Source organism: Carcharhinus amblyrhynchos, chromosome 14 (genome assembly GCF_965287045.1).
Source record: "Carcharhinus amblyrhynchos chromosome 14, sCarAmb.v2.hapA, whole genome shotgun sequence".
Taxonomy (NCBI): domain Eukaryota; kingdom Metazoa; phylum Chordata; class Chondrichthyes; order Carcharhiniformes; family Carcharhinidae; genus Carcharhinus; species Carcharhinus amblyrhynchos.
The window spans coordinates 74,684,923-74,700,119 of NC_137337.1; the positions used below are offsets into that span (position 1 = coordinate 74,684,923).

Below are 15,197 nucleotides of genomic sequence, written 5' to 3' on the forward strand. Positions count from 1 at the left end.
CCAGATGTCTCACCGATGCCTTATACAACTGCAGCATTTGAGTGTATTTTTTTTTTACAGTAGTGGGTGAAAAGTAGACAAGGGTTTAGAACACAACTCAACCTTCTAATACCACAGAATCTGAATTATAGGATTAGAAGTCTACATACAAATGACATTTGATAATTATAGCATTGAATCATTCCCTAGGTGGAACCAAAATTAAAGCAAATTACTGCAGATGCTGGAATCTGAAACCAAAAGAGAAAATGCGAGAAAATCTCAGCAGGTCTAGTAGCATCTGTATGGAGAGAAAAGAGCTGATATTTCAAATCCAGACAACCCTTTGTCAATGCTTTGACAAAGGGTCATCTGGACTTGAAACGTCAGCTCTTTTCTCTGCTTACAGATGCTGCCAGACCTGCTGAGATTCTCCTAGGTGGGACCATTGCTTAAATTACACTTTTGTTTGCTGACAAAATTAGTTTGAAAACATATACATCATAAGGTTTGAGTATTTACAATCTGAACTTTGAGTCCAGTTTACATTTTAGAAGTTAATGAGTAAAAGGTTGGAGAGAATTAAGATCAATTTTCCATTGAGCTGCCCTTTGATTTTTGTTTGGATCAGTGAATTAGTTTTCATTTGTGTGGCAGCTCCTTGTAGTCAGTAAGTATCAATTTCAACATATTTATATGGTGCTTAATTGCTATGGTGACCTTTGGTGGGGGGGGGGTTTCCCTTTGTAAGTATCCTTCGTAGAGTTAGTATTCCTTTGCTTGTATTGTGGAGCTAAGTTTGCTCCGGTCTCCCCTCCTTGCCCTGAATAGAGTTCGAGGCAAGAAAACCCATGACAACTTATCAGCTGCAAATTAATTCCAATCCAAATAGCAGGTATGCTGAAACGATCCCCTGGTGGTTCAGTGTTGTCAGTAAGATGTTTACTATTCTTCATGGAACAGCAATATAAAAAAAAGGTTACACAATCAGTTATGAACCATTTTGGTGGAGAAAACTGTGGCAGATGGGGTTCGAACCAGGTGATTTACGTTGATTGTCAAGAGCCACAGGTGACATGGAAAACATTGTTTTACACACATCAAGGTAGTGTGATTTGGAAAGCACTTCCTTAATGGGTGGTAAAAGTAGAATTTAATAGTAACTTCCAAAAAGGAATACTTGAAGATAACAAACAAATTATAGGAAAAGGGCAGAGAAATGAGGCTATTTGGATACTTCTACCAAAGAGCCAACACAGAAACGATGACCTAGGCTGCCTTCTCCTGTGCAGGGTCATTCTACGATTCTGTACAAAGTTAAAACTATTTTGGTGAGACTGTGATAATTATCCACCAATACCTCTTCTCTGTTGAGTGGGAGTGCTCTTGCTCTCGTCCACTTTTACCTGTCTACTTGTAGCCAAAGAATCGGCTGCACTGGCTTCTCTTCCTACACTGCACCGTTAACCGGAGGATCTGTCCTTTGTCTCTTCCTGTTTCCCATCTGCATACAGCTATTCAGCAACATCACCAAAAGAAGTGACATCAGTGGACAGCAGCAACACAGCTGTAATCCACCATCGTTCTCACCATGCGACTCCAGACCCACAGCCAATGCGGTTGACTCTTAATTGTTCTCTGAAATGGCCTAGCAAGTCGTTCAGTTCAAGGACAAATAGGGATGGACAACAAATTGCCCACATCCCATAATATATTTCTAAAACATCAATAATAACCTAAGTATGCCCAGCTGGATAGTCCAATGGGAAAAAAAAACTAAACATCGATTTCAAAGCCTTCATCTCTTATCTGTATGGTTTATATATTTGTCTGTAAATGTTCCCAATTAATTTTGCAGTTATTGGAATGTGAAAGTTTTTATCTGTGCAGTATAGAATATTAAAGTACAAAAGTAGGCCTTGCAGGCCCAGTCTCCAATTGTGAATGCGTACGTGTGTTGAATGTTCTCTTTGTGAATTTTTGTACAAGATGTTACTTAAAGTTAATTGTCAGAAGAACTCCTCGATTGAACAGTGCACCAAGATAAGATGCAGAATATTGATTGTTGAGTTTTTTTGCCTTTGAACCATAACTAGTTTGACAGCATTTACATTCAGCCTCACCTGTGCAGAACAGGGACTTGGCTGACCTGTGCCTGTGAACCACTGATTGATGTTTAATCTCATTGCGCAGGAATTTGAAACAAATTGTTTGCAAATCCTTTTGTAAATGTTAAACTGCACAGATACTCAGTAGAAACCCTTTAATAGCTTGTTTATGCCCACTTATTATGGGTGCGTCAAGAATTCAGAAGTTTGAGCTTGTTTTAAAATTAAGATGAGGAAGTTCATTTGATTTAGCCACTTGTGAAAGTCATTGGCTGGGGATTTCCCGACCATTCCTGCCAGTGAGATCCTCCAACCTCATTAATGATCCCTCTGTCATTGGTTTCCCAGCAACAAAGGGTGCAAACTCCAGGAAATCCTGTTGACAGCGACAAGACTGGAAGATCCTGTTGTTGATCAATGGTGGGGTGCCTCTGCTGCTGGAAAACACACTGCGGGGGGTGTAAAATCCAAGCCAGTTATAACTTTGTGATTCTCTATTCTGATGTTTTGACAATTATGATTCTCTTTGTGTGTGTGTGTACAGAGGATGTTTATTTTGTACTAGCTTTGACGCATAGAGGGTGGCACTGTGATTAGCACTGCTGTTTCACAGTGCCAGGGGCCCGCTGCTTGAGTCACTGTCTGTGTGGAGTCTGCACGTTCTCCCCATGTCTGTGTGGGTTTCCTCCGGGTGCTCCAGTTTCCTCCCACACTCCAGAGATGTGTAGGTTAGGAGGATTGGCCATGCTAAATTGCCTGTTAGTTTCCAAAGATGCACAGGGATAGGCTGTGGGGTGGGCCTGGGTAAGGTGCTCTGTCAGAGTTTGGTGCAGACTCAAGCCAAACAGCCTTCTCCCCAACTGTATGGATTCTATGATTTAATGAAATCAGATTTCTCTTTACGAATTTGATGTTGCTGTTTGTTTTTGTTACTGATTGTGTTAAACTTCTTTGCAACACTTGACGTTTCCAAGCTCAGATTTTAATGCATTAGGAGGGGGAAAACTTCATAAGGATCCTCACTAAAGGTAGGATATACTTGCCATAGAGGGAGTGCAGTGGATGTTCACCAGACTAATTCCTGGGTTGGAGGGACATTCCTACGAGGAGAGACTGAGGAGCCTGTGTTCTCCAGAGTCTTGAATAATGAGATGTGCTCTTATTGATGCTTACAAAATTCTTAACGTGCGGATGCAGAAAAAATGTTTCTTCTGGCTTGGGAAGTGGCTCTAGAATCAGAGAACACGGTCTTAGAATAAGGATCAAGCCATTTGAGACTGGAAGTTGGAGGAATTTCTTCACTCGCAAGGTAGAGAACTGCAAGATTCAATATCTCGGAGGGCTGTGGAAGCTCTGTTATTGACTACGTTCGAATAGAATTCTAAATACAAATGACATTTAAGGAATAGGGAAAATGGCATTGAGATAGATGATCAGCCAACATTGAAGTGCGGGAGATTGTTCCACCGTTTTGAAGTTGGTGCTGACTGATACTTTTGTTCATGTTTGCCGTTTAACTTTTAACATCAGAGAATAGTAGTTTTGCAAGCAGCATGTCCTTGTTTTGATTTTTGATTTGATTTATTATTGTCATGTGTTAGCATACAGTGAAAGTATTGTTTCTTGTGCGCTATACAGACAACGCATACTGTTTATAAAGAAGGAAAGGAGACAATGCAGAGTGTAGTGTTAGTCACAGCTAGGATGTAGAAAAAAGTCAACTTACTGTGACGTAGGTCCATTCAAAAATCTGATGGCAGCAAGGAAGAAGCTGTTCTTGAGTTGGTTGGTACATGACTTCAGAATTTATATCTTTTCCCGTTGGAAGAAGGTGGAAAAGAGAACGTCCAGGGTGAGTAGAGTAGAGTCCTCGATTATGCTGGCAGCTTTTCCAAGGCAGCGGGAAGTGTAGACAGAGCCAGTGGATGGGAGGCTGGTTTGCGTGAAGGCTTGGGCTGTGTTCACGACCTTTGTAGTTCTTTGTGGTCTTGGGCAGAGCAGGAGCTGTACCAAGCGGTGATGGAACCAGAAAGAATGCTTTCTATGGCATCTGTAAAAGTTGGTGAAAGTCGTGATGGACATGCCAAATTTCCTTCGTCTTCTGAGAAAATTAAGCTGGCACAGCGAAGATGATGAAGATTGGTATGTTTTTCAAGTGTAGCTTTTCTGGGATGTACACATCTACTTCCCCAAGGAAGACATCAAATTGTTTAAGTTAAACTGGTACACTTTCCTGTCAAAGTGCTTGCATTTTGATGGTGAACTAGAAATTGGGGTCCATCAGTTTGGATTTCAATCGCTTATTTAGCAACCATCTCCGTTCTGATTCATTCTCCAGTTTACTGTGTGTGAAGTTGATGGAAGTAGCTAAGCAAACAGCAACTTATTAAACAGCAAGGTGCATCACTATACAATACTTGGTCAACATACTTAATAGGTGAGGGAATTTAGTCCGTGCTATTCACATGTTAAAATGTTGTAGAGTTTTGCCTTTTTCTATGCCATGTGCCTTCTTTCTTAAAAAGGTATCTGCTTTTTGCCATAACCTCACTTAATATTGTTCCCAGCAACACCAATAAGCTCCCAATTTGTCTTTGCGAACAGTTTAGACTAAGTTAATTTATTTTAAGCTGTTTGGAAGCCACTTCTATCCTTTGTCCTCCTTGTATCCCTCACGTGATGATTCATATGCAGCCTTTTAACTCCATCTAGTGGCCTTCCTCAGAAGTTTCACATTTCCAGTATAATTTGTGTGGTAACTTTTAGTTTCTCCCTGCTCACTCCCTGCCCATTGCCTGTGCTGAAGGCCTGAAGTTTAAAGTTTTGAAATTTATCACCTTACATTAAGTTGATCTTTCTCTACACCCTAGCTATGACTGTAACATTACATTCTGCACTCTCTCGTTCACTATGAATGGTAGGCTTTGTATAGCGCGCAAGAAACAATACTTTTCACTATGTTAATACATGTGACAATAATAAATCAAATCGTGTTACAAGGAGGCTTGTATTAAAACGGCAATGAAGTTATTGTGAAAATCTCCTAGTTGCCACATTCCAGCACCTGTTCAGGTATGCTGAGAGAGAATTTAGCATGGCCGATGCACCTAACCAGCACATCCTTTGGAGGAAACCCATGCAGACACTAGGAAAATGTGCAGACTCTGCACAATGACCCAAGCCGGGAATCGAACCCAGGTCCCTGGTGCTGTGAGGCAGCCGTGCTAACCACTGTGCCGCCGTGAAACTGATGCCTCAAAATCTAATTCAGTTCCCACAGACACTGAAATTTTTGCAGACGTTTGCTGAAGTAGTCATTCATGTGTGAACCTGGTTAATGAGTACAATGCCGTTGGGAGCATATGGATATTACAGCCACATGGTTGGGTAAGTGGTGTCATAGCCAAGTGCATTCTTATTATCATCTGAGGAGGTTCAGACATTTGTGTCCTTTACAACAGGATCATGAGAAACGAAGATCAGTGTTTTCAGGTGATTCCACCCCTCCTGAGCACGCTAACATTGATTGTGCTGCTTTCACTGTGACCAGCTGATTCATCGACTATCCAGGCATTTAACCTGACTGACCAGCTGATTCAACAACCTGAATAACTCGAGTTCTTTTTGCATTTCCAAACAGGGAGCTACGGTACGCAACGACATGGAGTCTGTCATTATCAGTCGTATTGTGAAGGGCGGCGCTGCAGAGAAGAGTGGTGTATTGCATGAAGGGGATGAAGTCCTTGAAATAAATGGGATTGAGATTCGTGGGAAGGATGTCAATGAGGTGTTTGATTTGCTGGTATGTGATTTGTTTTTGTCCTTCTAAATCAGTCTTTTGTCTCTGATGTCAGTTTGAAGTAATTGTATGGTTTTTTTTTCATGTTTCGGGTCATCTGAATTACATTGATATTTAAATATGGTCAGCGTGTTGTTTTTTTCTCCTTGTTTTGCAATACAGGCTGATATGCATGGTACACTGACATTTGTACTGATACCCAGTCAGCAGACCAAGAGTCCTCCTGCCAAGGAGATGGTGGTAAGTAAGTTAAATTACAAGCAACTGCTTAGAAGGTGCGCATGACATATTTGAGTTCCTTCCCAACCTGGGGAGGAAAAACAGTTCAGGGTTATGATTGTTGTGCCATTTAATTAGTAAAATGTGAAAGCTGAAGCTCTTTTTAAATGAAAAATGGGAGAATGGGTTGTCTTTTTCCATGTTAAGTGGCTGACTGGTAAAGTCTAAAGTTTCAAAGCAGTGTGGTGATTGAGTGGTTTTGTCTGAGTTGAGTTGATAGATTAGACTTCAGTGTAATCCAGTATCCAGTGTATTAGAATTGTAAACGTTAACCTGTGGTAAATGTGCTCACGGCAAGTTGATAAACAGAGGAATCCTAGTGTCAAGCCTTTGTTCTTGCCTTGTCCACTATATTGTTCAGGTTTGTTAATGTCAATTTTGTTGTTGCAGTTAAGCGAAGCAGGTGATGGGTATTTATTGTTTTTGAGCACGTAAGTAGGGAATAGGGTTAAGTGGAAGGAGAGCTGTGGGACTGAACAAGTCAATAAGGAAAAGCTGTGTCTCTTGGCTTTGGTTCTCTCTCAGCATACCTGAACAGGTGCTGGAATGTGGCAACTAGGAGATTTTCACAATAACTTCATTGCCGTTTTAATACAAGCCTCCTTGTAACACGATTTGATTTGATTTATTATTGTCACATGTATTAACATACAGTGAATTAACGTGCAGGAAGGGAAGACCGTAGTTATGGGGGATTTCAATCTGCATATTGATTGGTCGACCCATGTTGGACGTGGGGGGCTCGAGGAAGAGTTCTTGGAATGCTGCCGGGATAGTTTCCTCAAACAGTGTGTGTTGGAGCCGACGAGGGAGCGAGCTATCTTGGATCTGGTGCTAAGAGAGGGGATTAAGGGTAATGGGGAGAGGGCGGGAAAGTGGAACTGAGCAGCGACAGATCAGCCATGATCTTATTGAATGGCGGGGCAGGCTCGAAGGGCTGGATGGCCTACTCCTGCTCCTATTTCTTATGTTCTTATGTTCTTATGGTTTTGCCTCTTGCACTTTAGTAACTTTGCGGACCTGACTGAGCTATGCCTGTGGTCTCCTTTCTGGAAGAAAATGGCTGCTGCATTAAAATCACTGGGTCAGGGAGGGGCAGATTGGTAGAATTGCACTTTTTTAAAGGACCAGTGAGCTACCCTGTGGCATAATTATACTCTGGTATGTGCTGACGTGTTAATCACACAAAATACTATCATACCCTACGGATAGTTGTGTGAAGGCCAAGGGCCTTCTCCCTAAGTTTCTTTTATTCTATTCATTCGTGGGATATGGGCATCGCTGGCTGGCCAGCATTTATTGCCCATCCCTAGTTGCTCTTGGAGGGCAGTTTGGGAATCAGCTATATTGCTGTGGCTCTGGAGTCTCATGCAAGCCAGACAAGGGAAGGACAGCAGATTTCCTTCCCTAAAGGACACAGGTGAACCAGATAGGATTTTCTGACAATCACCAGTGGTTTCATGGTCATCATTCGATTCTGAATTCCAGATTTTTTTTATTGAATTCAAATTCCATCATCTGTTATGGCAGAATTTGAACCAGTGTCCCCAGAATATTAGCTGAGTTTCTGGACTAATAGTCCAGCAACAATACGAGACCATCACCTCCCCAATTCCCTGAATGAAAAAACTAAATTATAGAAATTGTCATGCAAGAAGGTTATAGATCTCTGCCTGTTCATCTGTGACTGCACAGATGAGGCAAGGAGCAGAGAATACTGATACATTCCAAAACATAATGGAAAAGGAGTGAGTTTTGATGTATAGCTATTTGTCGCTGCAGGTACACGTGAAAGCCCATTTTGATTACGACCCCTCAGATGATCCTTATATCCCCTGTCGCGAACTGGGGTTGTCTTTCCAAAAAGGAGATGTACTGCATGTAATAAGCCAAGAAGACCCCAACTGGTGGCAAGCTTACAGAGATGGGGATGAAGATAACCAGCCACTAGCTGGGCTCGTTCCAGGTATAGCATTAATATACCACGTTCGTATACAGTTGATATTTTTCATTGCATGGTACACTTATGTATGCTGGTTGTGAATTGGGACTTTGCCATTAGTGACTGATTTAAAATAATAAGTACAAAATTATTAATTTTCTTGTTTCTGCATTATTCTTTATTTTTGTTGAAATGCTGCTAAAACATAACTGTTTGGTGGCTTTTATACTTAGGCAAGCCACGATCAACATCTGAAGCTGCTTCTGAATTTCAGAACTGATTTGCAGTAGGCTCTTCCAAATCCAATCAAACTTCAAGAGTGAGGAATCCAAAATAAAAACTGATAGTGCTGAAAGTACTCAGCACACCTGTTCAGCATCTGTGAATCAAGAAGCAAAATTAAGTGTCTGAGGGTGACACATGACATTTTCTGCAGTATAATGTTGGGGCTTCAAATCTGCATAATGCTGGCATTGTTATGGCATAATGTAGCTTTAAAATAAACGTCTTTTTATTCAGTGATATGCCCCATGAAACTAATTTCTGCTGCTCCCATGAGTTGTTGGGTTATATATCTTTCTGTAGGCATATGTAAAGCTTGCCAACAGTCCAGAACATATACAATATTTCCTACCAACATATGAAATTTAATCAGAAATCAGAAAGCCATCTTAGCTTATGAGGCAAATCATCAGCCCACTGACTACTTTAAACTATAGAACATCATATTAACATTACAGTCTGGGTTCTGCAGTCCAGGGTTTTGTTTTAAGCAGTATTAACGCAATCAGATTGGAAACGGATTGTGCCATGTCTCGGGTTAAATTCTGTGTGCCCTTGGCAAGCAAAGTGGGCCAGGTTCCTATTCCACCACCTTCCAGTCCAGTTCAGCCCAGAGCCCACCTCCCATTGTACAGACGGCAGGTGGCACTGAAATTGGTAGCCCACTTTATTAAAAATGACTAGTTAAGGGTCACTGAGGCTTCTTATCAAGCCAGTTGACCCAGTAATAATGCACCACCATGTAATAAGTTTAGCAAGGGCAACAAATTGAAAGCGGCAAGCCTGATTTTTAAATGTATTGAGGGTGAGAAGGAAGGGATGGCCCTCCCCTCCCCTCCCCTGTTCACTTGCTCAGGTCACCCCTCCCAAAAAATTCACATTCTGATTGTGACAACTTTATTAAAAATAACTAGCATTGTACGAGTCTTCCAACATCTTCATAGGGGGTGAAGAGCATAGACGATTTTTTCTACAAATACACCATTTAAAAATGGTTAATCTAATTTTTTTACCCATATTACAGTCTTGCACTTTATTCTTTGTAGTAACCCTTTTCCTTTACATATAACCAGGCAAAAGCTTCCAGCAACAAAGAGAAGCCATGAAACAAACCATCGAGGAGGACAAGGAGCCAGAGAAATCAGGTTAGGTGGACCAGAAGCATTAAAACATTTAGAAATGTAAACTATTTAAATTTACATTGGGAATATTACAAAAACATCTGCAAAGTGATGCCATGTTTTCTACATTATAACAATAAAGGAGTCTCCTAATCCATACCACATTTCAAAAAGTACTTAATTGACTGCAGAGTGCCTTGAAACATCGGGTGATCATGAAACCCTTGACCAAACCCATTGTATTTTTTTGAATTTTTAATATAAATTGGGAATATTATAGAATTATCATAAAATATGAGGTGAAGATGCCAGCATTGGACTGGGATAGGCACAGTAAGAAGTCTCACGACACCAGATTAAAGTCCAACAGGTTTATTTGGTATCACGAGCTTTCGGAGCACTGCTCCTTCATCAGGTGAGTGACACTCACTCACCTCATCTGATCATCACTCACCTAAGGAAGGAATTGCACTCAAAGCTCATGAAACCAAATAAACCTGTTGGACTTTAATCTGGTGTTGTGAGACTTGTGTAGGACCGTTATCCATAAATTAAGACGATCAAGAATCAATAATACTGTACCTGGAACAAGTCCAGTTCATAGCTGGTTGTTTTCATCTCCACCTCTGTAAGCTTGCCACCCGTTGGAGTGGCACAGCAGTTAGCACTGCTGCCTCACAGTGCCAGGGACCCGGATTTGATTCCCGGCTTGGGTCACTGTCTGTGTGGAGTTTGCACATTCTCCCTGTGTCTGAGAGTTTTCTCCAGGTGGTCTGGTTTCCTCCAACGATGCACAGGTTAGGTGGATTGGTTTGCTCAATTGCCCTTCAGTGTTAGGGGGATTAGCTCATGTGGGTTTACGGCGAAAGGATCTAGGTGGGATTGTGGTCAGTGCATACTTGATGGGTCGAATAGCCTCCTTCTGCACTGTAGGATTCTATGATTCTAAATTGCCCCCTAGTGTCAGGGGATGAGCTAGGGTCAGTGTATGGGGATAGGGCCTAAGTGGGATTTTGGTTGGTGCAGGCTTGATGGGCCGTGTGGCCTCCTGCACTGTAGGTTTCCATGATTCTAAGCATAATTTTGATGTAACTCAAGTAATTCCACGCTGTAGCCTGTTGGACTTTCATAGGGAAGATCAGAATGTGTACTTCAGCTGTAACTTGCTCTTAAAAGTAGAGGCTAAATGCGTTGTGTCTTTTTCTCTGATTACTGGCTGATGCCTACAGTCTTGAGTACAAGCAGAAGCATTCATGCCAACAGTCTGCCATAGCCAAAGTGAGTGATACTGGTAATGGCAGGATAATTGGTGGAGTAGATCAGCCTCTCCATGACAGATTCAAAGTATTTGTCAATACCTCCCAACAGAACGTTTCAGAACTTCATCAGGGCTACGTTCCTCTGATCCAAATTAGTGTCAGAAACAGGGTAACAGACTTAATAATTGATTTGTATTTTCCTTAGTTTTAGGCTGTATTTAGGAAAGGTAAATGCTCCAATGCAACTCTCAATTATTTAGTCGTTGATTAATTGTGCCATCTTATGTTTCTCGCAATTAAACTGTTCATCCTTTACTTATGACTGAGAAACTGCCCTGCTGCCCATTATGCAGCAGATGAATTTTGTCCATTCGGCATTCAGCAGTTTTGATGAATTAATCTAACTTCTGAGCACTCACCATCTATATGATTAAGAATTATGCAGTATAATATTTTACGAGACTGTGAAACTGAACTGCTACTGCAGTGATTAGAAATTGTTTCTCTTTGTGGATTTTCTTTTAAGTTATCTTGTACACCTGGACTACTAATTGGGTAGATACCAGTGAGGCATGTAGAACATTTTTCTAGTTCCAGAAAGATAGCTTGACAGGCTGGTTAAAATCAATTTATTGCTACCTTAAAGTGACTGTGTCGTTAAATGTACTTTTATTCATAAAACTCATTGAGTTGCAAGGTTGTGTCAAGTGAGTTGTATTGAAATGATAGGGTCTTTGTTTCACTAAATCCTAAGAAATATTTGCCCAACTGGTGTCCGCTACATCACATGATAGTGAATTGTAATGTCCTAATTATTGTGCAGCATTCGGTATCTCAGTTTAGTTACAAAACAGTTAAATTATTGACCTGTAATGTAACTCAGTTTAAAAAGTCAACCCTTGCCCGTATGATGATGACGTGTTAGGTTCAAATATCAGCAAAGAATGGATTAATAAAAATGTAATCCATGCAGCAAACAAACCTGGAGCTTTCATCTGTAAAATGACTGCAGTGATAGTGGCAGCAGCAAAAGCCTCGGGAAGTCATAATATCCTGCTTGAGAGATCATGATTTTTCAGACAGTTGGAGAGGGGAATCCTCAAACAATCAAAAATACTTTTATCAGTAAAGGGAAAACAGATTTATGACAACTAGCAAAAGAACCTGAGGCAAACTGATTTTTTTTTTAAAAATGCAGTCAATTGTTATAATCTGGAATGCACTGCTAAAGAGGGTAGCGGAAGTAGATTTAATAAATATTTTCAAAGGGGAATTGGATGAATACCTGAAGGGGAAACATTTGCAATGATATAAGGATGAGGTAGTATTCTATGATTCTAAATTGTCCCTTAGTGTCAGGGGGATTAGCTAGGGCCAGTGCATGAGATTATGGGGATAGCGCCTAGGTGGAATTGTGGTCAATACAGGCTCAATGGGCCGAATGGTGGCCTCCTGCACTGTAGGTTTCCATGATTCTAAGCATAATTATGATGTAACTCAAGTAATTCCAAGCCGTAGCCAGTTGGACTTTCGTAGTGAAGGCCACATTGGTAAGGCCACACTTGGAATACTGTGTACAGTTCTGGTCACCCTATTATAGAAAGGATATTATTAAACTAGAAAGAGTGCAGAAAAGATTTACTGGGATGCCACCAGGACTTGATGGTTTGAGTTATAAGGAGAGGCTGGAAAGACTGGGACTTTTTTCTCTGGAGCACAGAAGGCTGAGGGATGATCGTATAGAGATCTATAAAATAATGAGGGGCACAGATCAGCTAGATAGTCAATATCTTTTCCCAAAGGTAGGGGAGTCTAAAACGAGAGGGGAAAGATACAAAAGGGTCCAGAAGGGCAGTTTTTTTCACACAGGGTGGTGAATTTCTAGAACAAGCTGCCAGAGATGATGATAGAGACGGGTACAATTTGTATTTTAAGAAGCATTTACCCAGTTACATGGGTAAGATGGGTATAGAGGGATATGGACCAAATACAGGCAATTGGGACTAGCTTAGGGGGTGTAAAAAGAAAAGTGTGACATTGACAAGTTAGGCCAAAGGGCCTGTTTCCATGCTGTAAACCTCTCTGACTCTATGAATGTCTCGGAAAGTGGATTCCAGTTGTAACTTGCTCTTAAATGTGAAGGCTAAATGCATTGTATCTTTCTCTCTAACTACTGGCTGGTGCCCACAGCCTTGAGTACAAGCAGAAGCGGTCATGCCAATGGTCCACCATAGCCAAAGTGAGTGATACCGGTAACCGCAGGATAATTGGTGGCGTAGACCAGCCTTTCCAGGATGGGTTCAAAATATTTGTCAATGCCTCCCAACGGAACATTTCAGAGAGTAGGTGGCTCTTTGAGAAAACCAATGCAGGCACTTCTCTTAAAGAGCATCATTGAGAGGGTTGTTCTGATTCTAACCTTGCCCACTCTTGACTCTGACTGTGGCCACTCATTGGTTAAAAGTTGGCTTTGGAATTTGCTTCAGTTTATGCACTTGGCATAAAATAACACTCACCCCAACATTTTTCTACTTCAGGTAAACTTTGGTGTGCTAAGAAAAATAAGAAGAAGCGAAAGAAAGTGTTATATAACGCAAATAGAAATGATGGTATGTATAAATAAAATGGCCAGTTTGAATGGAAGAGTCTTGATTTAATAAACTATAATCACCACGTGTTGTAGATCTTATCTGAATGTTTAATTATTTTAATAATTGAAGCTAGATGATTTTGCATCTGAAATATGCTCAGGATGTGCCAAGCTTCTGTTCACATGACAATTAACCAGCTTAGTATTCCGATGTTTGATTTAAATTCAGTGGGTGTGATTCACCTCCCTCTGCACCCTGCTGCTACCTAATTACAGCTTCTAATTGAACAGATCAGGCCCCTTTTTTTTTCCCTCAACCAACTCCTCACACTAATGATTGTGGTTCTGGCACCTCTATACCATAGGCAGGAATTTCCTGGTGTATGCCAGGGCCAGAGTTATTCATGAGTGCTGGGGGAGGAAGGCTGCCGTACGATCTTTTGGCAGCGCGGCTAATTAAGGAGAAGGGGCCAGTAGATATGAATGATGGGATACCAGTGGCAAAGGGGAAATGGCAAAAAAGCATAACAGCAACAAAAAAGAGGGAAGAAGCGAATAATTGATGAAAAGGCGGAAGGATAGAAAGCACATTAATGTAAAATTCAAAATATTCCAGGGAGTGTGTTCCTGTATCTCTTCACCCCCTTGAGGCTTTCTTGTACTTCCAATCCCACTTCAAAGCTGTGCAGGTTAGGTGGATTGGCCACGCTAAATTGCTCTTACTGTCAGGAGAGTAGCAGAGTAAATACATGGGGTTAAGGGGATAGGGCCTGGGTGGGATTGTGGTCAGTGCAGACTCAGTGGGCCGAATGGCCTCCTTCTGCACTGTCGGATGCTATGAGCTGTCACAGTTGGCCATGGTCTGCTTCCCCAACTTTATCTGAGCTATCCATGTTGCCAAGAATTGACTCAGAGAGTATTCCTTCATTTAATCATCCAGCACTGAGTGGTACAATTTTGTGGGTTCACTGTTTCTGTTTGTAACCTGCAGTTGATGCGTGGTGTTTATTTCTGGGTCCAAATGGTCACGGAAAAGATCATCTGTCCGCAGCACATTAATATTCCAGAGAGATATATCTCTGTTAGCATTGTTCACTTTGAATTGCAAAGTTATTGGTCAGAATCGCCTTGTAGAGAGCAACCTCCTTATGCACTGTAGGGATTTTATTATTCTTCAGTTTGACCTTTCTCCCACCTATGAAAGAAGCTCCATGTGCATATCGTCCAAATTATAACGCCCATGTCATTGCTGCTTTTTGTTTGCTGTATGTTTATAGTGAAGGCAGCTTTTTGGAGATTCACCTTGTGAGTCTGTTAACCAGTTTTTGCTAATTTCCTTTGGATGCAAATGGTTGGCTCTGTAGATATGCCAGCTTGGCACAATGAAGTGGATTGTATGGATTCTTTCATTTTTCTTGGATATAAGTTTAAAAAATAACAAATTATGAATGGGAATTTGGATTAAGCACAGCAATTCTGAATTTGTCAGGGCCACAGGGAACAAAACAAACTGCTTATAATCTGATCCATGTTAACAATTGGAGCAAAGTTAGTGATAAATATTTCACCACCCATCACTGGGATCATTTAATCTTTAATACTTTAATCAGCACGGTGAGTAATTATTGAGATTAATGTTGATTTGCTGGAGTAGGTGTGGGCAGAAGAACTAGATAGTGTAATCAGATATTGTTCTCATCAGAAATTGATCCTTTACGCCTATCGGTTGATACAAAAGTGGATATAGAAAACATCCCTTTGAGGTTCTTTAATTTAACAGAGAAATGAATGAAGTTGGATAATAGAGATGGATTCAGTGAGGAGACAGAGGAGGTGAT

General features: G+C 41.0%; 1 protein-coding gene across 2 annotated transcripts in view; it reads left to right on the forward strand.

The window, feature by feature from the left end:
• Nucleotides 1-15,197, forward strand: part of pals1a (protein associated with LIN7 1, MAGUK p55 family member a) — a 103,336-nt gene that overhangs the window by 75,126 nt on the left and 13,013 nt on the right. For both annotated transcript variants that reach the window (XM_080203126.1, XM_080203127.1), the window contains exons 6-10: nucleotides 5,728-5,889; nucleotides 6,049-6,126; nucleotides 7,948-8,131; nucleotides 9,463-9,534; nucleotides 13,307-13,378. In XM_080203126.1, coding sequence (XP_080059252.1) covers nucleotides 5,728-5,889; nucleotides 6,049-6,126; nucleotides 7,948-8,131; nucleotides 9,463-9,534; nucleotides 13,307-13,378 — 568 coding nt within the window. The remainder of the gene's footprint in view (nucleotides 1-5,727; nucleotides 5,890-6,048; nucleotides 6,127-7,947; nucleotides 8,132-9,462; nucleotides 9,535-13,306; nucleotides 13,379-15,197) is intronic.